This window comes from Haplochromis burtoni, unplaced genomic scaffold, assembly GCF_018398535.1.
Source record: "Haplochromis burtoni strain Fernald_Lab_line unplaced genomic scaffold, NCSU_Asbu1 Contig_142, whole genome shotgun sequence".
Classification (NCBI taxonomy): domain Eukaryota; kingdom Metazoa; phylum Chordata; class Actinopteri; order Cichliformes; family Cichlidae; genus Haplochromis; species Haplochromis burtoni.
This window is the reverse complement of record NW_024582503.1, coordinates 576,988-601,237: the sequence shown is the minus strand read 5'-3', so window position 1 is coordinate 601,237 and position 24,250 is coordinate 576,988. Positions and strand designations below refer to the sequence as shown.

Here is a 24,250-nt window from a genome sequence, read left to right as displayed (position 1 = left end):
ACAGACTTATTGTTATTTAACTATTATTATTTAACAGTTTATTACCTCTTTTATCAGTAATGTACTTACTATAAAATATAGATTTCATAAGTTACGGGTTTATTGAAGTCAACTAGTGAACACATCGATCACTTTATTGAGCTACACCACTTCCACTCTTGTGAGCTCTGGTTACTAACAGCAGACGTGAATGTTTGAAATCCTAAACACAGATAAAGATTAGAATAACAAGGCAATGTAAAATCAGTTTGATGCAGCTGACAGTAGCAGCTCAGATGGAAATCAGCCAATTGTGAGGGGAGCAGAGGAGTAAAACTGTCAGAGTTGACAGAGTTGTGCTTTGTCTCTAGGGGCCACCGTATATATTTATATATAAACATATATAAATAAAACCACGTTTTTTACATTAGTAATTAATTCTGTGCATAATTTTATATTGTTGTTAACAATAAATTAATTATGTTATGTTATGTTATGTTATGTTATGTTATGTTATGTTATGTTATGTTATGTTATGTTATGTTATGTTAGCAACAAAACAACCTGAAGAGCCGGTTAGGAGTCGAAAGCCGGTTCTCTAAAAAGAGCCGGAATTCCCATCACTACTCTACATAATCTTGTGAAAACTAAGTACACCCCATGATTCAGTTGCTTGTAGAGCCACCTTTAGCAGCAACAAATTGAAGTAATTGTTTTCTGTATAACTTTATCGGTATCTCGTGTCATTGTGGAGAAACTTTGCCTTGCACTTCTTTGCTGTGATGTTTCATTTCATTGAGGTTTGTGGGACTTTGTTTAGGCACAACTCTCTTCAGGTTGTTTTCAATCGGGTGGAGATCTGGACTTTGACTTGAGCCATTACAACATCATGGGTCTTTTCTTTCTCAGACATTCTGTTGTGGTTGATTTGCTGCTGACCCAGTTTCACCCAAGCTTTAGATGGCAAACAGATGACCTCTTATTTCACTCTAGACTTTCATATGTACATATGGGTTTGGAGTTCACAGTCATCTCAGTAACTACAAGGCACCTGGGTTCTGTGGCTGGAAAAAACAAAAACAAATGATCACCCCTCCACCACCGTGCTTGACAGTTGGCATTAGGTGATTGTACAGATTTGTTGTGTTTGATATTCTCCAGACACGGTGCTGCACATTATGGACAAATATCTCTACTTAGGTCTGTCCAAAGGACATTGTTCCAGAATTCTTGTGGTTTGTTCAGATGCAAACCCAAACTGTGTTGCCATGTTCTTCAGGCTTACACCTTGCAACCTTTCCAAACAAGCCATAGATGTTCATTTTTTTTTCTAATTGTACTGCCAAAAAACGTTAAAATTTAACATACAAACTGAGGCCTGACAGTGAGATTTTACCATTTCTCTGGGCATTGTACGGTCAGATGGAATGAATTTTCTGGAATGTCCACTCCCAGGAAGATTGCAGCATTGTCCTGACAACACACACCTACAGTAAATGCTCCAGATTAGCAAACTGCTCAAACTTAAGCTTTTATCAAGCTGCTCACAGTTGCTGGTGATCAGTTAATAAAGTGCATTTCATTTGCAGTACCTGAGTGCTAATTCCAATTACAGTGGAACACAACTTCTGAAAACGTTCTTTTTCACTTGGCTGCAACTTCATGCCATCTATATCCTCCCCTATAATTCTTTCACTTATGCAGATGACATCAGCACACTCGCTCCTCTATGTCTCACAGATCGTAACAGCCATTTCCATAGCAAACATGTGAGATCCCATAATCCAAACAAATTTATTATGCTTTCATCTGACCGAACAATGTGCTGGCTACATTCATCATCCTTCTTGTCACAGTGGTTTCACAAATACAGTATTTCAATTTTGTGTGGTTTTGAGAGCAGTAATTTTCTCCTTGAACATGGTCCAAAGAGATGAACATCACACAGTGCACTATTTAAGCAATCACTGAAATAACAAACAAAGAAAACAAAATCTGTAATGTCACTGGGTGCTTTGGAAAGTAATGGAAAAAAAGAAGCTAATCACATTTGTTGCAACATAGAGTTGAGCTCACTTGCATCACTGAGACTGTGTATTGGGACCTGCATTTTGCAATGTGCCTTTTTTAAAGTTATAGGTAAGATCCAAACTTGATTAATGTAAACGTATTCAGAAATGATAAGAAGCACAAACACATGGCTTTGCAAATGTTAAAAAAAATAGGTCTAATGATAATAATTACGTTTTTAATATAATTTAATATAATATTTAAGTCCGTAGATATGTTTTGGTTCTTCATGCTTTCTCTTCAGCAAATTGGTCTCTGGCGCCACCTTACGTCCTATCAGAGAGCTCGCAAGGCGTGACAAGTGACGTCACGTGTTTACAACTGCCAATGAACACGTGGCGCACTGAATCTGAAGCCGTCATTGGTCGAAATGACATCGATATGGGTGGGTACTCTGCCGTTAGGAGCCAATAGGGTCTGGCATGTAAATTCTGTTTGAAATTTTCCCGGGAAATCTGAGTTTCGCGGGAGGGTTCTTGAGCGCGTAAACCGTATCCCTTCATTCATCAGGCCGTTTCCTGAAGCCATTTCTAGACGGGGGAAACGAGAGTTGCGCTACTTTTTAATCCGTTGCATCTGCCTAAATGCACTTTCTGAGGGAAAAATACTTTTCAGAAATCGATAGTTCAGACACTCGTCTTTACTTTGGTCTGATTATTTTTGTAACCATTGCGGCGGATTAGCAGCTATACGAGCTCGAAAGTTCCGAGATAAGAAAGGGGTTACCCTGAATACGCAAGATGAGAAGAGGGACCTCCTCGGCTCAGGAAAAAGTGATTTTAGCAGGGGTTGGAGGCTCTTCTCTGGATAATAATATAATTTTAACAGCTCTCTCGGATCGTTTGAACCCCGGTCAATCTAACGCTACGTATATCCAAATAATAACCACACCACCGCCTTGCAACATTACACAGACATCAAATGTGTGTTTATCCGAGCCTCAGATTAACAACATTTACACAACTCCACAACAAGCTGCAGCAAACGCAGCCGGACAACGACCCGCTCTGGGAAGACCGCCGGTAATAATCCACACAGCTTGCTTATACATTTAGCTTTGCTACGCTCAGCGACACAATGTTAGCTTGCTAACCTAGCCGAGCTTGTTGTTCAGGGCAGCTAATGTTAGCTATTTAGCCAGGGCATTCCCTCGACTCAACCTAGCGAGGTGGCTAACTAACTACCGCTAGCTAAGTTACCCAAGTGAGCTGGTTAAGTGTTTTCGTTTGCTGTGGGGACGCCAGTGACAAGTTTAAGTGAGTTTAGCGTTAACTGGAATGCAGACCTGTCATCTAAGAGAGTGTTAGCAGACTTCATGGTGCTTTTGAGTCCGCTTCACCTTTGCAGCCAGATGGAAATATTGGTAAGAGATGACTAACGTTAGCGCTGGCCTAGTGGCTGCTGTTGGTGTCTTAATTTTGGGGGTTGGGGGATGGTTTCCCTGGCCGGTTCTTGGTAAGCTATATGTTTGTTTTTAGCGTTTTAACGCTACATGATTAGTGGAACTTATAAAGGCATGATGTTATACGCAGATATCGCTACAATTCAGTCTGGGATCTGCTCGATAGATTTTCTCCCAGTCGTCTGTGAAGATGCAAGCCAACTTGGGTAAAGCTTTGAAAATATGCGTTAGCTATCAGAGCTAGTAGCACTATTGGTTATTAGAGAGCAACGTTAGTCGTTGTCGAGCTTGACCTTATTCTTTTAATTCCGCACAACTGTGTCATGCCACTCTTTTGTAACTGAAGTAACGCTGTGGTGCCTTTCATGTCAAGTAAAGTGAAACCCGAGTTTGTTGCTTTAGTGCTGATTCTACGTTTCCTGTATTCTCAACATGCACAAACCACACAAAACAGTTAAAGCTGCATTCAGGGTGTTGTTTTCTTTTCTTTCTCCTCCTGGTTATTCATCTTTTATGAACTCAACCAGTCTGCACATATCAGGCTGTGAGCCATGAGAAGGCTTTGGGGTGAGGGGAGCTGCTTGCTGATATAAAATGGCTGACACTTTGACTGTCAACAGAGGACATATTTCTTTCTTTCTCAGTCTGGGGTTATGCAAAAGATGAAGTAGTAAGTATGGGTTTAAAAATTATAATATGTTTTCCATTTCAGGGGAAAGTGGCTTCTGCTGTGCATGAGTTTTAGAGGGAAATGCAGACCAGCAAGCTGGTGGCACGCTGTCCTGCTCAAAGACACTAAAACAGGATGGATTCTTGCAAAAGCACAGATTCATGTTCATTGGGCTATAATTGAGATGGGTTATTTGATTTTAAAAAAATTATTATTGTATTTTTGTGCTTTAAGAAACAAGACATGGGGTATGTTTATGGTAAGAAGTTTAACATCTGCATTACCAAATCCAATGTTCAACACATGCCATAAATGGGCTTAAACATGGTGAATGGTACAGATGAATCCGGGGACAATGTAGATGCATATGAAGCTAAATAAAAGCTTGTGTTGGAGCTATAAATTGCTGGATCATACGCTTAAACTGACTCATGGTGGGTAATTGGACATCAGACATTTTTGTCTGGATTTGAGAATTAAGTTTTGGACTGAGCAGAACTACTTGATGCTTCCATTAATTATTTGGCTGGGTGGAGTTATACAGTCGATTATTTATTGGGATTGGCGTTGGTGTGTGTGGTGGGACGTTCAAATCGTCGATGTGACTCACTCTTGAGCTATTTGGGCTTGCCCTTTCCAATAAATTTGAAAAAAATGGAATCTCTGTGGCTGACAAAACTTCTTTCAATTCAGATTTGATGTTGCTGCGAAAACCTCAGGAATACTGAAGTAGTCGACGGAGAACAATCACATTTGGTGACTAAAAGCAGCCTGAAACTAGCAGTCACTCTATGAAACTTTTCTTTGGTCCTATACTGTGTTTTAGAGAGACTAGGCTTATGGAAAGGCTTTGGAAGTGACTGCCAAATAACCACATCCACCCTTAACTATCCCTTCTGCTCTCTCCTAGGCAAAAAGGCGATTGGCACTCGATGATTCGGACCACCAGTACCAGACAGAACCAGCCAAAACTCCAAGAGGTAGAGGAGGAGCCGCGGCATCAAATGGGGCACGGCTGAAGACACCCAGAAGTAAGAAGGTGGCTCTTAAGAGCCCTCTGTCATCTTGTTTGTTCATTTCACTGCAGATTGTTTCAACTTCATCGTGTCCACGCTCCTGCCGAGCAGCACAGATGGGAACAGTGTAGATACAGCTGTTTGTTTGTTTTTTGTTGTTGTTTTTTTTTAATGGTTATTCCAATAAAATGAGTTTTATTTTTTCCCCTGAGCTAAACATCATCATGAAGGTAAGGTCCTTGGTTCTCTCCGAGTGGTTCACTCAGCTTTCCATGAAGAAAAATCTCTCCAGTGTTATATCACTATATTAGTAGTGTTGATTAATCTGTTTCATCAATATAGAAACAGTAGTTTATATAGCCCCCCGCTTATCCTTTTCAGGGTCGCGGGGGGCGCTGGAGCCTATCCCAGCTGTCATAGGGCGAAAGGCAGGGTACACCCTGGACAGGTCGCCAGTCTGTCGCAGGGCTAACACATAGGGACAGACAACCATTCACACTCACATTCACTCGCACATTCATACCTAGTGACAATTTAGATTAATCAATTAACCTATCCCCACAAGCAGCATGTCTTTGGACGGTGGGAGGAAGCCGGAGTGCCCGAAGGGAACCCACGCAAACACGGGGAGAACATGCAAACTCCACACAGAAAGACCCCGGCCTGATGGAGGAATTGAACTCAGGACCTTCTTGCTGTGCGGCAACAGTGCTAACCACCGTGCCACCGTGCTGCCACACAGTAGTATTGTGCATATAAACTATGGAGCTGAAATGGGGAACTCTCTCAACATATTAAAGAAAAGCAGGGAAGTGTTTCGTATGAAGCTTGTTGCTTCCAGACTATATTCAAGCACAGTAAGTAACTTCCTGTTAGCTTGGTGTTTTATTTGGCCTGCACTCTTAGAAAATTTAAAAAAGAAAGTGGGGAGAGAGAGATCTGGTTCTTTTACATGAATCTAGTGATTGTGGCAGTGTAAGACGTGGTCTTGTGGGAGGTCACAACAGGTGACGTGGTGTGGATCTCTGCTCTTAAACCGCTCTGCCCACTGAGAACAGGAATGGGATACTGTGCGAATAGAGCCTTTAAAATTAAAAAACTTTTAGCTTTAAATTGCAACCCGACAGAGGAATTAAAAAGCGATCCTTTTTTGCCAAACTGGCTTGTAGCTCGTCTTCACAAAATACCCCGGCGATCGTTGCTGAGTCATTTCCCTTTCAGCATTTCCCTGGAAAAACTGTCTTCGGTTTTCCCAATATTGAGTGTTAATGAGCAATTCGTACTGTAAATGTGTCCAGTATGAAAATTCCTGGCTCTTCGTCTTTGTGAATGAGTCACAACACAAAACCGAGTATGATCACCCATCCGTCCAGCAGGTAGTCTGCTTCTTCTGACACCCCTGCTGCTCTTGGACTCCTGTTGACTCTCGGACATATTGATGAAGCTGCGTTTCGCTCGGCCATATGCTCTCATGTGAAACTGCATCTAGCAATGACTGAGTTTTCATGTCTTGGCTAGAAACCGTCCTTCAAATTGCTTAAATTACTTAATTTCCCCTTCTTTCTGCTTTTTGTCCACCATAGCACCCAAGTCTCCACCAGAGAAGACGCGGTACGACACATCTTTGGGCCTCTTAACAAAGAAGTTCGTGGACCTTCTTGCTCAGTCTTCCGATGGTGTTTTGGACCTCAACCTTGCTGCTGAAACCTTACAGGTAAATTGAGGAAGATGCTTTGTTTTCGGTCAGCGTTTTAGCGACTGATGAGTTACGCCGTTAAATCTGTACGTGTGTTCCTCGCTTGCAGGTACAGAAAAGGCGGTTGTATGATATCACCAATGTACTAGAAGGCATTCACCTCATCAAGAAGAAATCCAAGAACAACATTCAGTGGATGTAAGTGGTTATTCTCCCTCACTCTGCCATGCAGGTGCTTGGTAGTTTCCCCAGTTTTATGTTTTGAAGTCACTTGTTCTTTACAGGATATGCGGTCAGTGGAGCCTGGTAATCACACCTTCTTTGTAATGAAGGAAAGGTGCTTAAGTGAGAGGTAGCTCATACGTACCGAAACATAAATCCTGTGTTTACTTGAACAGAAATCAGAACTTTTTTGCACTGTTGAAGTTGATGTGCCAAATATTTGAAACTAAAAACCAAATGGCTGCAATTGAGCACCCTGAGGTGACTCTAAACCGCTGTATTTCACTCTGCACTGGCTTTTCTTTCATTTACAGGGGCTGTAGTCTGTTGGAGGTCGAAGGGGCGCTGAGCCAGAGACAGAGACTGACAGCTGAAGTTTCTGCGCTGGCTGATGAAGAGCAGAGGCTCGAACAACTCATCCAGAGATGCTCACTGGATATGAGACACATGAGCGAGTTGCCAGGCAACCAGAAATATCCTTTTGTTAGTTGAGATTGTGGCTAAAGTTTTAGTTCAACATAAATCTCGTAAAGATGCAGAGTAAGTCACTACAGGATTGCAAGGTCTTGTTTGTAATCTACTAAAACTGCAGATTTCTGAGCAAACACCAAGCAAGTTAATTTCAGGAGTGTCCACTGCAGTTTTACTAAGAGCAGTGACAACTGGAGAATCAGAAACAACCTGATGATAGATTTTTAAATGTCTCTGTAAGCAGTGTGCTTCTTCAGATCAGTGGGAGGAAGCTGACGGAGTATTGATACGTTCTGACATGAGATTGAAGTCGGTTAGAAATCGCTCTTGACTAGGGAAGCCATTCGCTTCTTAAATGCTGCAGCTCATGTAGGGAGTGGCTGTTTTATTACAAATAAGTTTGTCACAGGCGATCTGATCAAAAACGCCAAACATCAGAAGCCTTTGCTGATATGAGTTTGGGAGATTCCCCAGTAAAGGTGATTTTCTTGGTCACGTCCAGGCAGCAGGTCCTATAGTGCTATAACCCTTTAACTGTGTAATTTGCGATTTCATTTAAACTTGCACAGAGCGCACAAAGTCAAGGTCTGTTTCAAATTAACTCAAATTTTATGTGGAGGATTGTTGTTCATAAGTCTGAGCTCTGGCTGATTAGTTTTCAGCAGGTGTAGGAGTTCAGTTTGGAAGCCTGAGGGCAGCGTGTCAGGTGAGGAGTGGCACTGGACCATTTCCATTAGTACCTACTCAGGGCGGCTCGCCACAGTTTTCAGGATTTTCCATTAGGTGATGAGACCTGGTACCAGGCCGGTGTTCCAAGTGACCTAAAAATGTAATGTAAACAGAATGCATACTACCGATTGGCTAGTTGGTGGGTCACTCAGTGAGTCATGAGTGTCTCCTTCACGAAAATCAAAACCGCCATTTATTAAACCCAGCAATGAGGAAAACAGCTGGACAGAAACAACTTTGCTGAGTCTGAAACTCTACACACTGAGCAGCAGGTGTAACGTTGCCTTGACGTCCACCTTTGCAGTGCTTAGCCGCATTGCAATAACGACCCCACACACGTCCAGTTGGTACTAGGTTGTAATGGAAAACGAGTCGTATCGCCACAAGACTCGAGTCACATCTTGCTGATCTGAGTAGGTACTAATGGTAAACGCTCTTCAGTTTTTTCAGCGCTGTGCACTGTGATTTCATCAATCGTGGCGATTCATCTCTGTGTATTGAAAACAGACTTCTTTTTTTGTCCCTCACACCAGCACAGTGTTAACTCACCAATAACCCACTCACCAAAGTTGCTTCCCTACAACGTTATCCACTTCCCTAAAATTAAAAATCAAGTTTAATGATAACACTTCTGACAAACTGGAGGAGATCCAGAACTGACCGCAGAGGCACAAATGCAAGTTGTGCACTGCTCAGTAAAGACGCAGAGGCTTGAGATCTTTTCCTCATGGACCCGTGTCCTCAGATTTTGCACACTCAAACTCCTTCAAATACCATGCAGTACAGCTAGTTGCAAAAATAATTGTGCCTTTCATTTGTAAATTGTCATTATGAATTCTTTAAGTCTCACTAATTGTTTTATAATGCCAAAAGGGGGTTTAGACAGGCACAGAATGGTGACATGGCTGTTTCTTAGTCTAAAAGTCTCTTCTCAAAAAGCTGTAATATGCTTTCAGTACTTTAAGAGCTCTGCCTTCAGGAACAACTAGCTGTGTTTTACGTCTCCTCGAACAAACCATCTCTTTTCTAACATGTCACAGAATGCAGGTCATTTCATATAGTCTGTTCTGTATCAACACAGACGCAGTTTTATTTCTTTAACCCGGCTGTTTCCACATATGCTTATGTAACATACCAAGATATCAAACAAGGGAGCCTCAGAGACCAGACGGTTATTGTCGTCAAAGCGCCCACAGACACCAAACTAGAAGTGCCGGACCCTGAAGAGGTTTGTATACATGCTCACAAACACACGCACCTGATTTTTATTTTATTTTTTTCGACCACTTGTCATATGACTTGAGTTCTTTTATAGACAAGACTTCATATTGGTTAGGTTCACTTCTGACCTTAGTCGGGTAAGTCAGTCAGTTTTAAATGTAACTATATTGAAGTTTTTCAACGTGATGTCATGCACATCTTGCTCAAGATTTGTCCACCATATTGGATCTTATACAACCACTGGTTGCTAGGCAATAATGTGTGTATTGCCTGATTGGTTCGGAGTGGTTCATGGAGGTTTCTGGTTTTCGCTGGGTGAAATCTGTTGGAAAGTAGGTGCTGCATGAAAACCTCCTATATTGCACCAGTTGGTAGCAGATGTCCCGGTTGCCAGTAGTTCTGTTTTTTTACGCCTCAACCGTAAAAGGTTGATGGCGCATTGTCAGCACCCTGCAGCGCAGGTGGGCAGGCGGGTGATGTGGACCCCCAAGTTTGTAAATGGATAACAGGAGAACTCAGATGAGTTTGAATCTCAGTGACCTCAGGTCAAGTTTTCTGAATATTTTGTCAATGCGATAACTTTAGAAGATGGTCACCTAGGATTTTGAAATTCGTCCCATAGGTGCACCTATTAGAAGGCTGAAGGGTACTACTGACCACTGCCAGTATTTTTCCATGGTTCTCTGCAGACTCTTGCTAACTATCTTGAGCGGTAGAGCATCTTGGAAAAGTAGTAAACTTTTAGTTTGAAGGCGAGTGGTCATCATTTACGCTTTTTCGCACTGTCACCGTTTCATTACAGCTCAGAGCAGCTGGACAGTGTTTACAGACAAGTCTGTCACTTTCATGGAAACTATAAGCAACTGAAGGGATATGCTAGCAACCGTTTTCTGGTTGGGGAAAATGCATCTTTTTTCCCGTATTGTCATGTGGGGGGAAAATGGGTGTCATTTTCCAGCGACTGCCATCAGCCTTCAGCATCCACGTAACTGGTCGGGGAATAACCCCCGCGCAAACACACACACACACACACACAACACACACCCACAAACACACTCACACACACACACCCACAAACACACTCACACACACACACAGTGGGTGGTTGCCTAGCTGGTTTCTAAGCCTATGTGACTGGTGCCTTATTAACTTGATCCTACATTGTCACTATGATGGTCATATCTCCAAAATGACTCACAGGTTAATGCAACAAGGTTGGCAGTCACGTGAACCTCAGTACTCTACTGTATGTTCGAACCATTTAATAGAAACGGAAATTGGGCTGGCCTATGTAACAGACACTTTTTTCCCCTTTAAATCTGTGTGTAAACTTTGAATTAAAAAAAAAAAAAAATTTAAACTTAATTTGGTACCGTTAGTTTTAATTTGTCCTTCAACAATGATTTCTGAGTGGCTCGGTCAGTCTGAGAAATCATTGCGCTGAATTGATCATATTTTAGATACATTGCTACATGCATAAACTCCTACATTTGGTGTGTGCACATGTTGGTAATCAGTAGTACATTTATGTGCATTGTTGTTCTGATTCGAGTACCTGTTCTCTCTCTGTAGAGTTTATCCATACACCTGACCAGCACAAAGGGTCCCATAGAAGTTCTGCTGTGCCCCGATGAGGAAAACGACCCCAAGAGTCCCGTAAAAAATGGGAACACAGACATCAATGGGAACTCTCCTTTCCTCAAAGTCCTTCAAGGTTGGTTTCAGATGGATAGTAGTGTACCGCAGCACTTTGTTTTGTCATTCATAATGAAAAGCTCATCCATTTATTTTGCGTATACATATATCCATAGACTGAGTAAAAGAAAAAATAGCATGATCATTTAAACACGTGGAGAAAAAAAACCCCCATTTCTATTACAGTCACAGAAATTGGCAACATTGAAACAGTTTTCTGTACTGAAGTGAATGAAAACCACATGCTTTGTTTCATTGTTCCTAAATAGTATGAATGGATTGGTAAGAAAGGAGTTCAGTGCTGATCTAGAAGTGGTTCCAGAAGAGACGTCCAGAGCTCACTAGATTTGCTTCCAGTGCAACAAAACAGCCGTACAGCTTCTTTGAAGACCAGTGGTACTCTTGGCTGTGTTGGTGTCATAACAAATTGTCTCTTTCTCCTTCCACAGATCCCAGCTGCACAACCACTTCTCCTAACCCCTTTCTGGCTCCACCTCCCTCCTCTTCCTCAGCTGTCTCCGTCACAACTCTTTCACCCATCTCATCCACTTACACCAGTCTCCTGCAGCAGACAGAAGACCAGATCCCCTCATCCCTGGGTCCTTTCTTAAACCTTGGGCCTACTCTTCTGGACCAAGAAGATGACTACCTGTTAGGTTTGGGAGACGACCAGGGAATTAGCGACTTGTTTGAATCCTGTGACTTTGATAAAATGCCCTCTCTTGGCCTGGATGAGCTCCTGGGCAGCTAGCATTAGGTGAACAAAATGGACGGAAACACAGAGGGCTTTTTCTGTCCCACAGGGAGTACCGTGTTCTTTCATGGTATAACTAACAAACGTCATCAGCAGTGTAAAGCCTTTGATCTCCTTTTTAGTGGATGCTAATTTACACAGCTGGTTGGTTAAATGTAAATGGGGATGGGAAGGGTATCCACATCTTTGTATGGGTGTTACTATAGAGAGACAGCAAAGAGAGAACAGCTATAAGGAAACGTCCCCCACAGTGCTTGGCATGACCTCACATCTGGGGTTATTGCATTGTGTTGAGCATAACCGTGCAGTTACCAAAAAACACCCTCGAGATTGGGAAAGGAGAAAAATCACATTGTCAACTCTTGAAGGATCCTGTCTGGGAATTTGTTTTGGCAAGGAAAAGGTCGATCTTCTTTGTTTTATCGTCGGGTGTGCAGAGCTACCCAGGTAACGCTTTAGGTGTGTTACTGCCAAGTGCTGTGGGTAGAGTTCAAGCTGATTTCATCCACAACAATGATCTGTGACCGAAGGCTTTTACTGCTGACTGTTAAATAGCCATCTTGTGTGTGCACATATGAAACATTTTTGGAAATTATAAAAAAAAAAATATATATATATAAGAATGGAAACAGGGCTGATTTTGATGCACAGCACTCGCAACATAGTTAGAATAGTTAGGTTATACTCTGAACTTTGTAATCAGCCTAAGTATTGGGTACATTTGGGTGTCCATTGAAAAATTATTGTGGAAAATAACCAGAATATGCACTCTGGAGTCATGGAAGAAAGACATTTATGCCACATATTCCAGTGTCTCATCTCCTGACAAATACACAACTTGCTAAGTTGCTAAAGGAAGCTGGAAAAGCCATCATTTCTTGCCAGTGGGTAAATCTGAACACGTGATGTGCAAACTTAAAAATCATCTCCACCCTATACTCTTGATTTGGCGTATTTGGCAGTTGACGCCTCGACTCTCGCTGCTTTTTACCTTTCCCATCTTCATCAGCAGTAGCCGGCATAACTGAATCCCTTAATGCCTCCTCACTTAGACTGTGTGCAGTGCAATTATACTGTGGATTGAGCTATTCAGAGAAACTTGTGTTCGAATCACTTACCACTCTGTGCGCACTTCCTGCTCGGTGTGTACTGAGACTGTTGTTGGCTCTTTTTAGCTTCAATAACTGTTGAATTTTAATGGATTTTAAAACTGTAGAAATTACTTAACGTCTTGGGTCATCTAAGGGGGAAAAAAAACAGGATGAGATAGCCACTTATTTAAACTTCAGCATGTAATGAAGGGCTTTTTTCCTCTGTAAGAAAATGTTAAAAAAAAATACAGCTATTTTGTAATTTAAGTGAATTCAGCGCAACTAAACCGTAGTGACTTGTGTTTGTTTAGAGCTACTGAATTTACCGTGATTAGCCAGCAAAAAAGGCTTGATTACTTGCTGAAAAACAAGCTGAGAGGATGTAATTTTTTTCCCACTTTAGGTATTAGAAACACCATCACAGTCCACTACCAGTAGCTTGTCTGATTACATCCCTTATAATAGTGAAGTGCAAAGAGACCTTGGCTTTTAGAGATCACAGGTGATATTGCTGCTGTTATTGTTGACTTATCCCTGCCCGACCTGATTGACGTGTGCTTGAGGAATCACGTGTGTGAGTTAATGTCAGAGTCGAGCTTGCGTTAAAGAGTAAGCCTGCCCGTGTGTAAATTGATGTACAGTTTTCTAATTTTTTTCAGTGCACAAGGTACTGTAGGCTACCTCTCACTTAATGTTGCAAAATAGAAAATAGGGCGTTAAGAGATAAATGCCATAGTTTGTATGATTTTTGAATTCTTTTGTTTTAGGAATTGCCCGCAGTTTATTTAGCAGTCATGTCGGAAACCCCGACATTATAGTGGGAATACCGTTGGCCAAAAGCCAGACTTATACTGTCACATATTAATTTTCACCACTGGGGTGCACATTTGAAGCATAGAAAAGTGGATGAATGTATTGCAATATATTTTTTTAGTGTGTGTCGTTTTTGTTTTGCTTTTTTCTCCAATAAGTTATTTAGCTCCTGTGTCAGTGTTTTTGTTTTAATTATGTTTTTTAAATGGAGAGGCACCACTTAGACACAGGCAGTGATTCGCAGTTGGTCTATCTGGTCATGCAGAGACATTTCTGTGTTTTTCGCATCCCTGGTTTGGCTGTTCTCTGTTGGAAGTGTGTAGGAACTTTTGGAAACTTCCCCCCTGATATTCCTTACCATTTTTGCAATTCTCAGTTTTTTTGGAGAGTAGTGATGCCTCTCCAAGTGCCCCTATTATGCTCATGTACAACCTCTGTTTCATTATTGCTAAAGGAGCTAGAATATGTTTGCGTGCTTTAATGTTCAAAGAACACATTATACCGTACATTGCTGCAGCATTTCTGTTCACTTTGTCTGAAACTTGCACTTGTGTGCCTTGAATACTCCGCTCCCAATAATCCCCACAGTCTGCACTAAATGACTAGTTGGCATGAAAAAGGCAAGGTGGTATTATCTGACAACAGAAATGCAAAATATGTAAATGAGAACATCGCTTTGGACTGTATTAAAAATACACGGTTGTGCATTCTTTTAGGGTCTGCCAAATTAGCCACTAGGTGCAAGTGTTTTACACAGTGACCGAGAGGTTACAGAAGAAAATCCTCGAATGCAAATTTTATTTTATTTTGTTGTTTGGATGAACTTAATTTTTTGTGCTGCTTTTTGTTTGTTTGTTTGTTGGGTTTTCTTTTGAAGCATTTCACATCTGCAAAATTCTGACGCAAGAGGACGATGGGGGCAATTCAGGAAAAGCATGTTGACTTGTTAAAGAATAGCCTCAACTCTGAGAAGAACATCCAGTCTCTTCATTATTTCAATCTTTACAAAATGCACAAAAATGTCCTGATTTACAGGCGTATTTATATTGGTGTATTTTACATGTATTCATGCAAAGTTTAAACACCCACTCTCCAGTTTACAGTAGGTAAAATATTTTCCCCCAAGGATTTCAAGCAACCAGAATCTGGTTGCTATATTTTATGTCCTTTTACATGAGGGATTTTTGTGTGTGTGTGTGTGGTGGAAAGATTGTACCTTTCCATTGGTTTCTAATGGAATGTTGGAGATTTCATGCACTGCTAAAGCTAGTGTCTGGTAATAATGAGTGACTTAAAATTGCAACTTTTTTTTTCATTTCGAAATGTGTGATTAGATCTTACTGAAGTGTATCGTTAGGCTAAGTATGATGCTAACTATGGTCCACATTGAAACAGCTTTGTTTTTATTTTCTTATGGTTATTCTTGAGCTGTTACCAAATACGATGTAATGATCAGTGAATATTCTGTAAAGCTTATGAAAAAAAAAAAAAAGCGACACAAAAACAAAACAAAAAACAAAAATCTGATTAGAAAGAATTGTCTGTAAAATTATATTTCTGCCTGTTTTTGCTAACTACAGAACAGAGCAGTTTGCGATGTGAAGGCATGGGTGAAAGAGCTCATGAATGTTGGAGATAAAATTGATGTCTTTTGATATGTGTGTATTTCAGTTAAATGCTTGTTTATGTACATCTGTTAAAATGAGGAATTTGAGCTGTGTGTGCGTGTCTGTGTGTATTGGAGGGGTAGGGGGGTGGGTTGGGGGGGGATAAATGAATTTGTTTTTTTTGTACTCTGGGCATTTGTAATTGAAAATTTGAATAAAGCAAATATAAATGAGGAAATGTATATTTTGTCTTGATGCGTCTTCAGGGAGTAGTTTGCACTATGGTGGAAAGTTTGGCTGCACTATTAGAAGTCTGTAGGTTCAAACATGTATAGTAACTTGCCACTAATTACACCTTACTATTTGTACAGGTTAGGTCTCCTTGTGTCTTCAGGGATGTTGTAATTGTAAGACCGATTCAACAGGGAACTGGAAACATCAGATTCTGATCCATATTGACATGATGGCTTCACACAGTTGCTGCAGATTTATTGGCTGTCCATCCAGGTAACTGCTTTCATGAGAGCTTGAATCAGTCTGACTGTTGTTATCTGACATCAGTAATTTGTTTACACTAACAAACCAACCAACTTGCCAACCATTCTCTGTAAACCCAGGAGATGGTTGTGTGGGAAAAATCCCAGACCAGCCTGTCTGGCATTTCACATTCAAAGTTACATAAATCATGTTTCTTCCTCATTCTGCTCAGTTGAAACTCAGCAGGTCATCTTGACCGTGTCTACATGTCTAAATCAAAGTCAGCTTTGTTGTCAAAGACCCCATGTACAGTCATACATAGGAATTTGAAATTGCGATACTCTCATGGCCCTCAGTGTGCACTAAAACAATATAAAGACAAGTCTTATGTACAATACTGTATAATTATTTAAACAGCAGTGTCCAACACAATCATAGTGATTGTGGGCAAGTTGGTGTGCAAATGGTGGTGGTTCAGAGTTTGTATGTTTGGGGGGGGGTTCAGAGGGAAGAGGTCAATGCAGGTCTGGAGTTCGTGTGTGTCTCAGTCTGCTGGTTCTAGCCCGGAGGCTCTTCAGTCTCCTTCCTAATGGCAGCAAATTGAAGAAGTTGGACAGATGAGTTGGGTCACCTGAAATGCAGAGGGCTTTCCGGATGAGGCGGGTGCAGTAGATGTCCTGGAGGGAGGGAAGAGAAGTATCCACGATCTTCTCCGCTGCTGTCACTACCCGTTGTAACTTTTTCCGTCAGGAGCCATACTGCACAGTGATGCAGCTGGTGAGGATACTCTCAACGGTGCCTCTGTAGAAGGTGCTCGTAATGGTGGTTGAGGCTCTTGCTCACCTCAGTTTGCAGAGGAAGATCTCCTGAGATGTGCACAGCCAGGAACTTAGTGCTGCTTACCCTCTCTACAGCAGCACCGTTGATGGTTAGTGGGGTGCGAGTTCTCCTGAAGGGACAGGTTGTTGTTGCTGCACCACTCGGCCAGATGGTTAACTTCACTCCTGTAGTAGGTCTCATTGTTGTTGCTGATGTGACCCACCACATTTGATGAAGAGGTTGGAGCTGTGTGATGGTGTGCAGTCGTGGGTCAGCAGAGTGAAGAGAAGCGGGCTCAACATGCATGCATCCAATCTGATGGGGAGGCTATAGTTCAGGACGCAGAGCAAATCATCCACTAATCAGAAGGTTGCAGACCCAGTCTGCATGCTGAATATCCTTGGGCAAAATACTAACCCCAGGTTGCTCTCTGATCGGAGTGTCAATGCACTGTCAATAGATAGAAAGCACTTACAAAGAGAAAAGTGCTTGTGTGGGTGGGAATGGGTGAAGGAAGCAAGTTGTATAAAGTGCTTTGAGTTTTCAGAATAGAAAAGCGCTGTATGAGAACCTGCCCATTTACCATTTAAATGAGCAGCTGAACCGGTATACCTAATGAAGTGGCTGGTGACCGTATATGTAGTGTTATCCACACATGACACTGAATCATGCCCGTATTCAGTTGGTCTGAACTTATTCACCCACTACTTGAGAAAAACACGCGCTTATACAGTTTGTCCCTGTTTACCTTCCGTACTTACAGACAAGTATGGCGGTCTAAGGGTTGTGGTGACTGCTTTGGTGGCGTAAATAATCATCGTGTGCCTTTTTAAAGCATATTGCCCTCGGCATTCGAGTTCAACTGAAGGCTACAACTACAGTGCGGCTAAGGTAAGAAACTTTAATGTTTTTATTGGGACTGTCTGCTCAGAATAAGAGACACGTGGGTACTAGCTAGCCAATGAGGCTAGCCAAGATAAACGCTACCCTGCGCTTGTTAACCAGTAAAACCAATGAAGAGGGATAAATAAGTGTCAAATGGAGCATTTTAAATGTTTAAATTTATGTTAATGTTAGCCTCCCTGTGTAAATCCTCGTTTAGGGTAAACTAAAACCAGCTCATAAGTGTGAAACGTGATCTGTTGTATAAAAGTTGTACAACTTGAACCCAGTAAGCGTTTAAGTGATGTGTGCGCATATTCAGCATAGCTTGTATCTCCAGCCATGCAGCTTTTCATCTACTTATCATGAACAACACATTCAAAGAGAATGTAACGGTAATTAATACATGTGCATCAGTCGATAGAGGTACTGTACTTCAGGATGTCGCACTCACTGGTCATGAAGATCTTGTATTGATAGTTTTTTTTAGTAATACTTTAATCCATAATTTGCACACTGCATTTTTCTTTATCTATAAATCCTTCTAATAATCATGCTTATTTTGCAAATGCTAATGCTGTTCCTGCACACGTAGCCTTTGCATTCCTAAAACCCTAAAACGGGTACTAATGAAAAAACAGTACAAGGTACAAGGAGTGAGACTGAGGAAGAGTCAGCCATAACATTGCTGAAGAGGTTTCATATCCAAATCTTGAACCATTGCGCAAAACAGTTTAGGAACAAAACAAAGTGTCCACAAAACCATACCAAGAATTTTGCAGGTACTCTGACTTTATGAGTAAAAACCTTGAAATCTGCTAAATGAAGGAGAGTCTGCAGGCAGCAGTGAAGCATGGAGCTTTCTTAAAGGGATTCTGCCACTATATATTTTTAGGTTACTCCAAAAGGCTGACTAAAGCTTTGCTTAATTTCCAGATCATCATGCCGTCTTCTTGTGACTCTCTTATGGAAGACATCGAGGACATGGTGTCTTCTAGTGACCCCACTCCTCATGAAAGACAGTCTGCTAGAAAAAGTATCATACCAAGGGCAAGGAAGAAGAAAGAGCTCCTGAGCGATGAGGAGCTTCAAGCTGACAGGTGTGTCCAGTGTTTGATATTATGTTACTGCCATGGGGGGAAAAAGGGAAATTGTTGGCTTAAAAATAAAAAATGTAACCATGTATTAAAAAAATGTATTAGTAGATATTTTTGTCAGCGAAAGAAAGGTGTATTTTGGCTTCATGTTAGAAGGAATAACGTCTTTTAGATGGTTTTTAATAATTGTCCACCCATCTCTTAACATCAGTGCACTGAAATGTTTGAGCCCACTTCCATGTGGAGATTATAGTTGTGGAATTCAAGCCTAAAACACATTCAACATACATCCTCTTTATGATTTAACCATCGATAACCACCGGCATTTTGTAGAGGGTGTAGCAGCCATGGCTGTTTTTCTTGAAACAACAACTTTAATCGCCACATTTGGACATTTTCTCAAAATGACCAATAATGTTTTTTCTTCATGTGGCCCTAATGCTTTTTCGTACCTGCTCATTTGGTTTTTTTTTTTTAGAAAAATGTCATGTTGCCAGCTTTGCACAGATCCACAAATGTAGGCTGAAACACAGATTATGTTTTGTAGTATAGTGGTGACAATCTGTTCTCTTTATTTAGAGAAAGAAAGAAAAAAGAAAGAAATGTAGGTATGCAGTGGAAGTACAGATGTCCCAGTTTCACACTGGGACTTGAACGCATCTCATGTTTGTTGATCTGTGAAATTAGTCTCAAAACTCCACTTGAGATGAGTGTATCAGGCTATTCGTGCACACACATTTAAGGTTTTGTGAGCAAGATGGACACTACGTTTAGTTTTAGACGTTTATATGCACAGAAAGCTTTTTGAAAGAGAGAATTATCTTATCTGTGGAGCCAGATTGCTTTGCATTTGTCTATGGATTTAAACACGCACTTGCGAGTTCTCAAAAGTTACACAAAAGTCATTACATACATTTGAACATCTTGGTTTCAGCTCGTCGAATCCGAGGCAAATTCCTCTTATATTAGAGCTATGAAATAATGATCCAAACACTTTAGTAACAAGGAAAATGACTGTATTTCACAAAGTGTTTAGCAACTTAAATCAAGACACTGCTCTATTAATCACAACTCAGCTGCATGCGTTGCTGACACTTTTTAGAGTTCTGTAAAAGTTACAGTGCTAAGCAAACGATTTGGACGCTATTTCTAAATTACTCCGAGCATCTCGTTCAACAAAACCAAAAGTTTTCCATTCCCAGCATTTTTACCAGTGTTCTCTTGATTGTTCTATCGATTGTACCCTGTGTGAGAGGTTTCTGGTCACCAGTGTATAATCTGGAAGCTCACAATTTTGGGGATTTCTGAAGGTGTTTACTTAGTTTTCCAAGTGAGTGATGTTTTTAATTGAATTTCCTGAAGTGTTTGAGCGTTTGTTTCTTCAACTACATTTCTAGTTGTTGTTATAACTGAATTGTTTCTTCCACTACTAAATAAAATAAACCCCATAATTTCATCTAACCGCACACTGTTTTCTTCTGATTAGTTTTATGTTAATATTTTATATATTTATATTTCAGTAATCGGATAGATTAGAAAAATCCCATAGTCATGTTGAGCATGTTTACATTCTACATGGCTATGCTGGGGAAAACTAAATTACAGTCGCTGTACATGCTGCTGTTCCACGTTCATGTTGTCTTAATTTTTGCAATTTTTGCATTTCTTGACACCAATAGCACACATCAGCTATACCAAAAACCTTAGAAGCTTCCAAGCCACAAATGCCCTACACAAGATCCCACTGAATCGGAAAGCCACCTTATCAGGGTGGTTTGATATTTACTCTTGACATTTAGTTTGACAGCAGCTGGTGTAAAAGCACCTTTGTACTTCCTCCAACACACATGGGGTAATAAAGCAAATTTACAATAGACAGTCTTTTGTCAGCCGGTTTGGTTTAGACATCGATTTTTGCACATCAGGATGATTTACAATGGACGTATTACTTGTGTATTTTTTTTAGTTTGATCCCTGGTACCCAAAAGATCTGGATGAAAACATGGGGCTGCAGTCATAACAACTCAGATGGGGAGTACATGGCTGGGCAGCTGGCTGCCAGCGGATACAAGATGACTGGTAAGAAATGATGTAATTGTACTATGTTGTATTAATTCTGTTGATTTGAAGTCAACAGTACCAACAGGAAGCTGCCTATACCATAACGTTACAATAGAAATATTGGATGTATTTTATATTTAGACAAAAGATAAATGGATGAACAGCTACAGTGGTAAATATGGAATTATTCTGGGTGCCAGTTTAGCTCGCTGCTTGAGCAGGGGCAGCGCTCCGGGTCGGCTCCAACCCATGGGCCTTTGACGATTGTCTTCCCCCACACTCTCTGCTTTCCTGTTTATTCTCCACTGTGCATCTAGTAAAAGCAAAAAAGGCCACCACAAATCTTTAAAACATTTAAATATCATTATTATTGTTAAATGTCTATAGGATTAATGTCAATATTATTATTAAACACAAGAGGGCGGTCTTGCTCTATAAGTACACTGAACCTTAAATGTTATTCTGGTTGGTGAGTTTTATTTTTCATTGAATTGAACTTGTTAAAAACACCTATAGATGAACTGTGCAGTGTAAGCATTTTAATTCACGTCTGCAGTCTGCCAGTCTTTAGGAACCAGATGGATTTTGTTATTTCTCATCGCCATGATTACTGCAGTCATTTACATGCTTTAAGCTGACTTAAAATAGATGAGAGCGTACATGGTTCAGATTACAGCTCGTTAGAGAAAACTGACATAGTGAATTCTTCGGTTTTGCGTGAAGACGCTGGCCATGTTCGGTACTAGATTACGGGACGTCTTTCAGGAGGGTTTCGTTGCGAGTGTGCGCAGGTGTGATAGACCGACACAGGTGAAAACGATAACGCAGAGAGTGATATGACACTAAGTTTTGCATTGTAGTCGGTTAAATATGATACTCTGGTGAATGTTTGTGACCTCATGTTTGTCACAAGGAAAATTGATTGTGCCTGGCTTTGTGTGATTAGTTATGTGTTCAGTGTGAGTATTTGTGTTGTTGTGTGTGTGTTTCAATAGACACGCGCCAAGACGGATGAAGAAGACGAAGTAAACCCCTTAGGCATTTTTCTTTCTCTCCGTGGGGTCTCCACAGCCATAGAGCAAAATTAATCACACACTTCAAAAATGCAGATCTACCCACTCATTCAAAGTGACACGCAAGACACAGTAAGCCCATGACCACAGGCCAATAGTTTTTCTCCTCATCTGCTAGGCCAGACCCTTGATTTCTCTCTTCTCAGTGCGTTGCTCCTTGCTGACGTAACGCGTCTCTGTTCAGTTTGTCGTCTTTCACCTGCCCCTCCACTTCGTAACAGATCCTGTCACACATCTACTGAAGCTTTAGACTTTTTGTGCTAATTTAATTTGGGATTTATTTTTTTTTAAATTTAGTGGAATGGCTGCAGTCGGAAGAGAGTGTAGAGAAAACTTGTTTGTATTCAGACAGTTGTTTTCTATTCCCACTTTGACCTTTGTAAGGGTAGCATCCTCCTGCCTCTGAATCTGATTACAGCACATGTTGCTTCTCTGGTTGTCTTAAAGTCCTCAGCAGATATACATGCAAGAGGGTGTAATGTAATACACTCTTTGGTAATAAGGTTAAATATTGCTGTTATGGGTATTCGATTATTGTAATCTCTGGGTGAAGACTCTCTCTGTCTCCTCCTCATGTTAAAAGCACGGCTGCACAGCGACCGGGCAGGAAAAGTGAAACCCTTAATAATCTTACGCAGCAGAAAGCTCAAATCATTCAGAGCATGTGCCTGTGAGGCAGACTTTAAACACTAAAAGAGAAAATTGGATATAAATACACATGAGGGTCAGAAGAAAGTTAATTGAATGTCTGTCTTCTATTGTTTGCATATATTTTGCATGGTTGAATACGTTTAGAAAGGATGCACTCTTGTTTGATGTTGGCGTATACATTTGTCTCCCTGGTGTGTGCCCCGGTGGTATGTTTACTCTGCTGAAACGAAGGTTCATTTTCTTTCTGTCTGACGCCGTACTTTGATGTGAAGCTGCTTTTTCACAATATATATATATTTTTTTTACTTTTTCTTTGCCAGAACAGTTTTCTGACTCCAGGGTCTTTATGGAGATGTGGATGTGAGCATGATCCCCAAATGGTGCTCAATAGGTGTGCTTAGTTTTTCACGTGATTTACAAAAGTTGTGCTGTTATCTATGGAAGCCTGTTTCCGCCACTAAAAAAAGTATCCGCTGTTTCTGTCGAAATGTGTGGTCACACATGAGTGTGCAGGCACAAAATTCCGAGAAAATAACTCGAAATTTTAATTGTTTTCTCGAAATTTCAAACTAAAAGCTAACTCAAAATTTCGAATTAGCTCTGCCAATCAGTAATCTATGTGACTGACATCATTTTCTTATTACCTGGAAGGATATGGCGCAGAGGAATGCGCACTTAAAACCGGATCGCAACAAATTGGCGCTTTTGAGAGCATGTTTGCTGATGGTAACGCCGTGTGATTAAGCTAATAACACAAGGATTTAATCATTTGTGAAGCCACGGTGAAAATACTCAGCAATTTGTGCATTCATGACTGGCTGTGATACTGTTAGCTTAGCTGTAGCATTTGTAGCTCAGGGCTTCAGCTTCCGGGTAACAAGGAAATGACGTCATTCACGTAGATTACTGATTGGCAGCGCTAACTCGAAATTTCGAGTTAATAAGTCGAAATTTCAAGAAAATAACTTGAAATTTCGAGTTATGAATACTTTTGTTTTTAATTATTTAATTATTAATTTTTTTAGTGGTGGAAACAGGCTTCCATACACTAAACACATTATTTCTTTAAAATAAATAGCGGAGCAGTTGGCAGGAAATGACGTGTCTCAAACATTAGTAGGGATGGGTATTGATAAGATTTTCACGATTCCGATTCCATTTTCGATTCTGTTTAACGATTCGATTCTTTATCGATTCTTTTTTTTTTTTTTTTTTTTTTAAAAGGAGAACACTAAGGTCGATTAGCTTAGAACTTTGTTTTATATCTTCTCTTTGAACAAGGTAGAAATTTAGGAGTAACATGGCCTTACAAACCCAAGAGTGAGATCTTAAGAGATCCAGCTTACAGCTCTTCAATGGGGTGTCACAGGGTCCCCAGAAAAAAAAATTGTAAATGTAAAATAATAAAATAAATATCCTTCTGTAGCAATAACAAAGTATAACATAAATTGTTCTGTGGCAGTTACACAAGAATATCCAGTAATGTCCCTGCCTACAATTAAACACATTCACTTACCTAAAATCGGGGGCATCTGCTGCGACAAATGGGTGCAAGCCTTTTACCACAAACTTAGTCACTGCTCGGTGACATTCGTCTATCCTGGCCTGAAAGGAGACGCTACCGGTAGACTGCAGCGAGAACTGCCAGCATCTGAGCCAGACTCTGTCTGTCTCTCTCATCATGGTCACCTAAATGCACAGTAATGGTTTTGTAATAAGGCAGATTGCGCTAACATAATATGCACTGTTAGTTG

At 40.7% G+C, this 24,250-nt stretch overlaps 2 protein-coding genes across 4 annotated transcripts in view; both read left to right on the top strand.

Moving 5' to 3' along the window:
- The first annotated feature begins 2,500 nt into the window (after positions 1-2,500).
- On the top strand, positions 2,501-14,442 carry LOC102313998 (transcription factor E2F3). Of its 2 annotated transcripts, none has more exons than XM_005934977.3 (8): positions 2,501-3,071; positions 5,032-5,152; positions 6,721-6,851; positions 6,943-7,031; positions 7,370-7,528; positions 9,372-9,483; positions 11,049-11,190; positions 11,621-14,442. In XM_005934977.3, the coding sequence occupies exons 1-8, from the start codon at positions 2,790-2,792 to the stop codon at positions 11,920-11,922; spliced, it is 1,338 nt and encodes a 445-aa protein (XP_005935039.1). In that variant the 5' UTR covers positions 2,501-2,789; the 3' UTR covers positions 11,923-14,442. The 2 variants fall into 2 exon arrangements, with proteins under 2 accessions (XP_005935039.1, XP_005935041.1); XM_005934979.3 differs by lacking the exon at positions 2,501-3,071 and adding an exon at positions 3,078-3,412.
- A 3,027-nt stretch (positions 14,443-17,469) lies between these two features.
- cdkal1 (CDK5 regulatory subunit associated protein 1-like 1) overlaps positions 17,470-24,250 on the top strand; it is a 255,373-nt gene continuing 248,592 nt past the window's right edge. The window contains exons 1-3 of one of the 2 annotated variants that reach the window (XM_005934984.3): positions 17,470-17,623; positions 18,551-18,714; positions 20,678-20,790. In XM_005934984.3, the coding sequence (XP_005935046.1) occupies positions 18,557-18,714; positions 20,678-20,790 (271 nt within the window). In that variant the 5' untranslated portion in view covers positions 17,470-17,623; positions 18,551-18,556. Of the gene's footprint in view, positions 17,624-18,550; positions 18,715-20,677; positions 20,791-24,250 lie in introns of those variants that run through there. The other variant, XM_042224590.1, reaches the window with a different exon arrangement.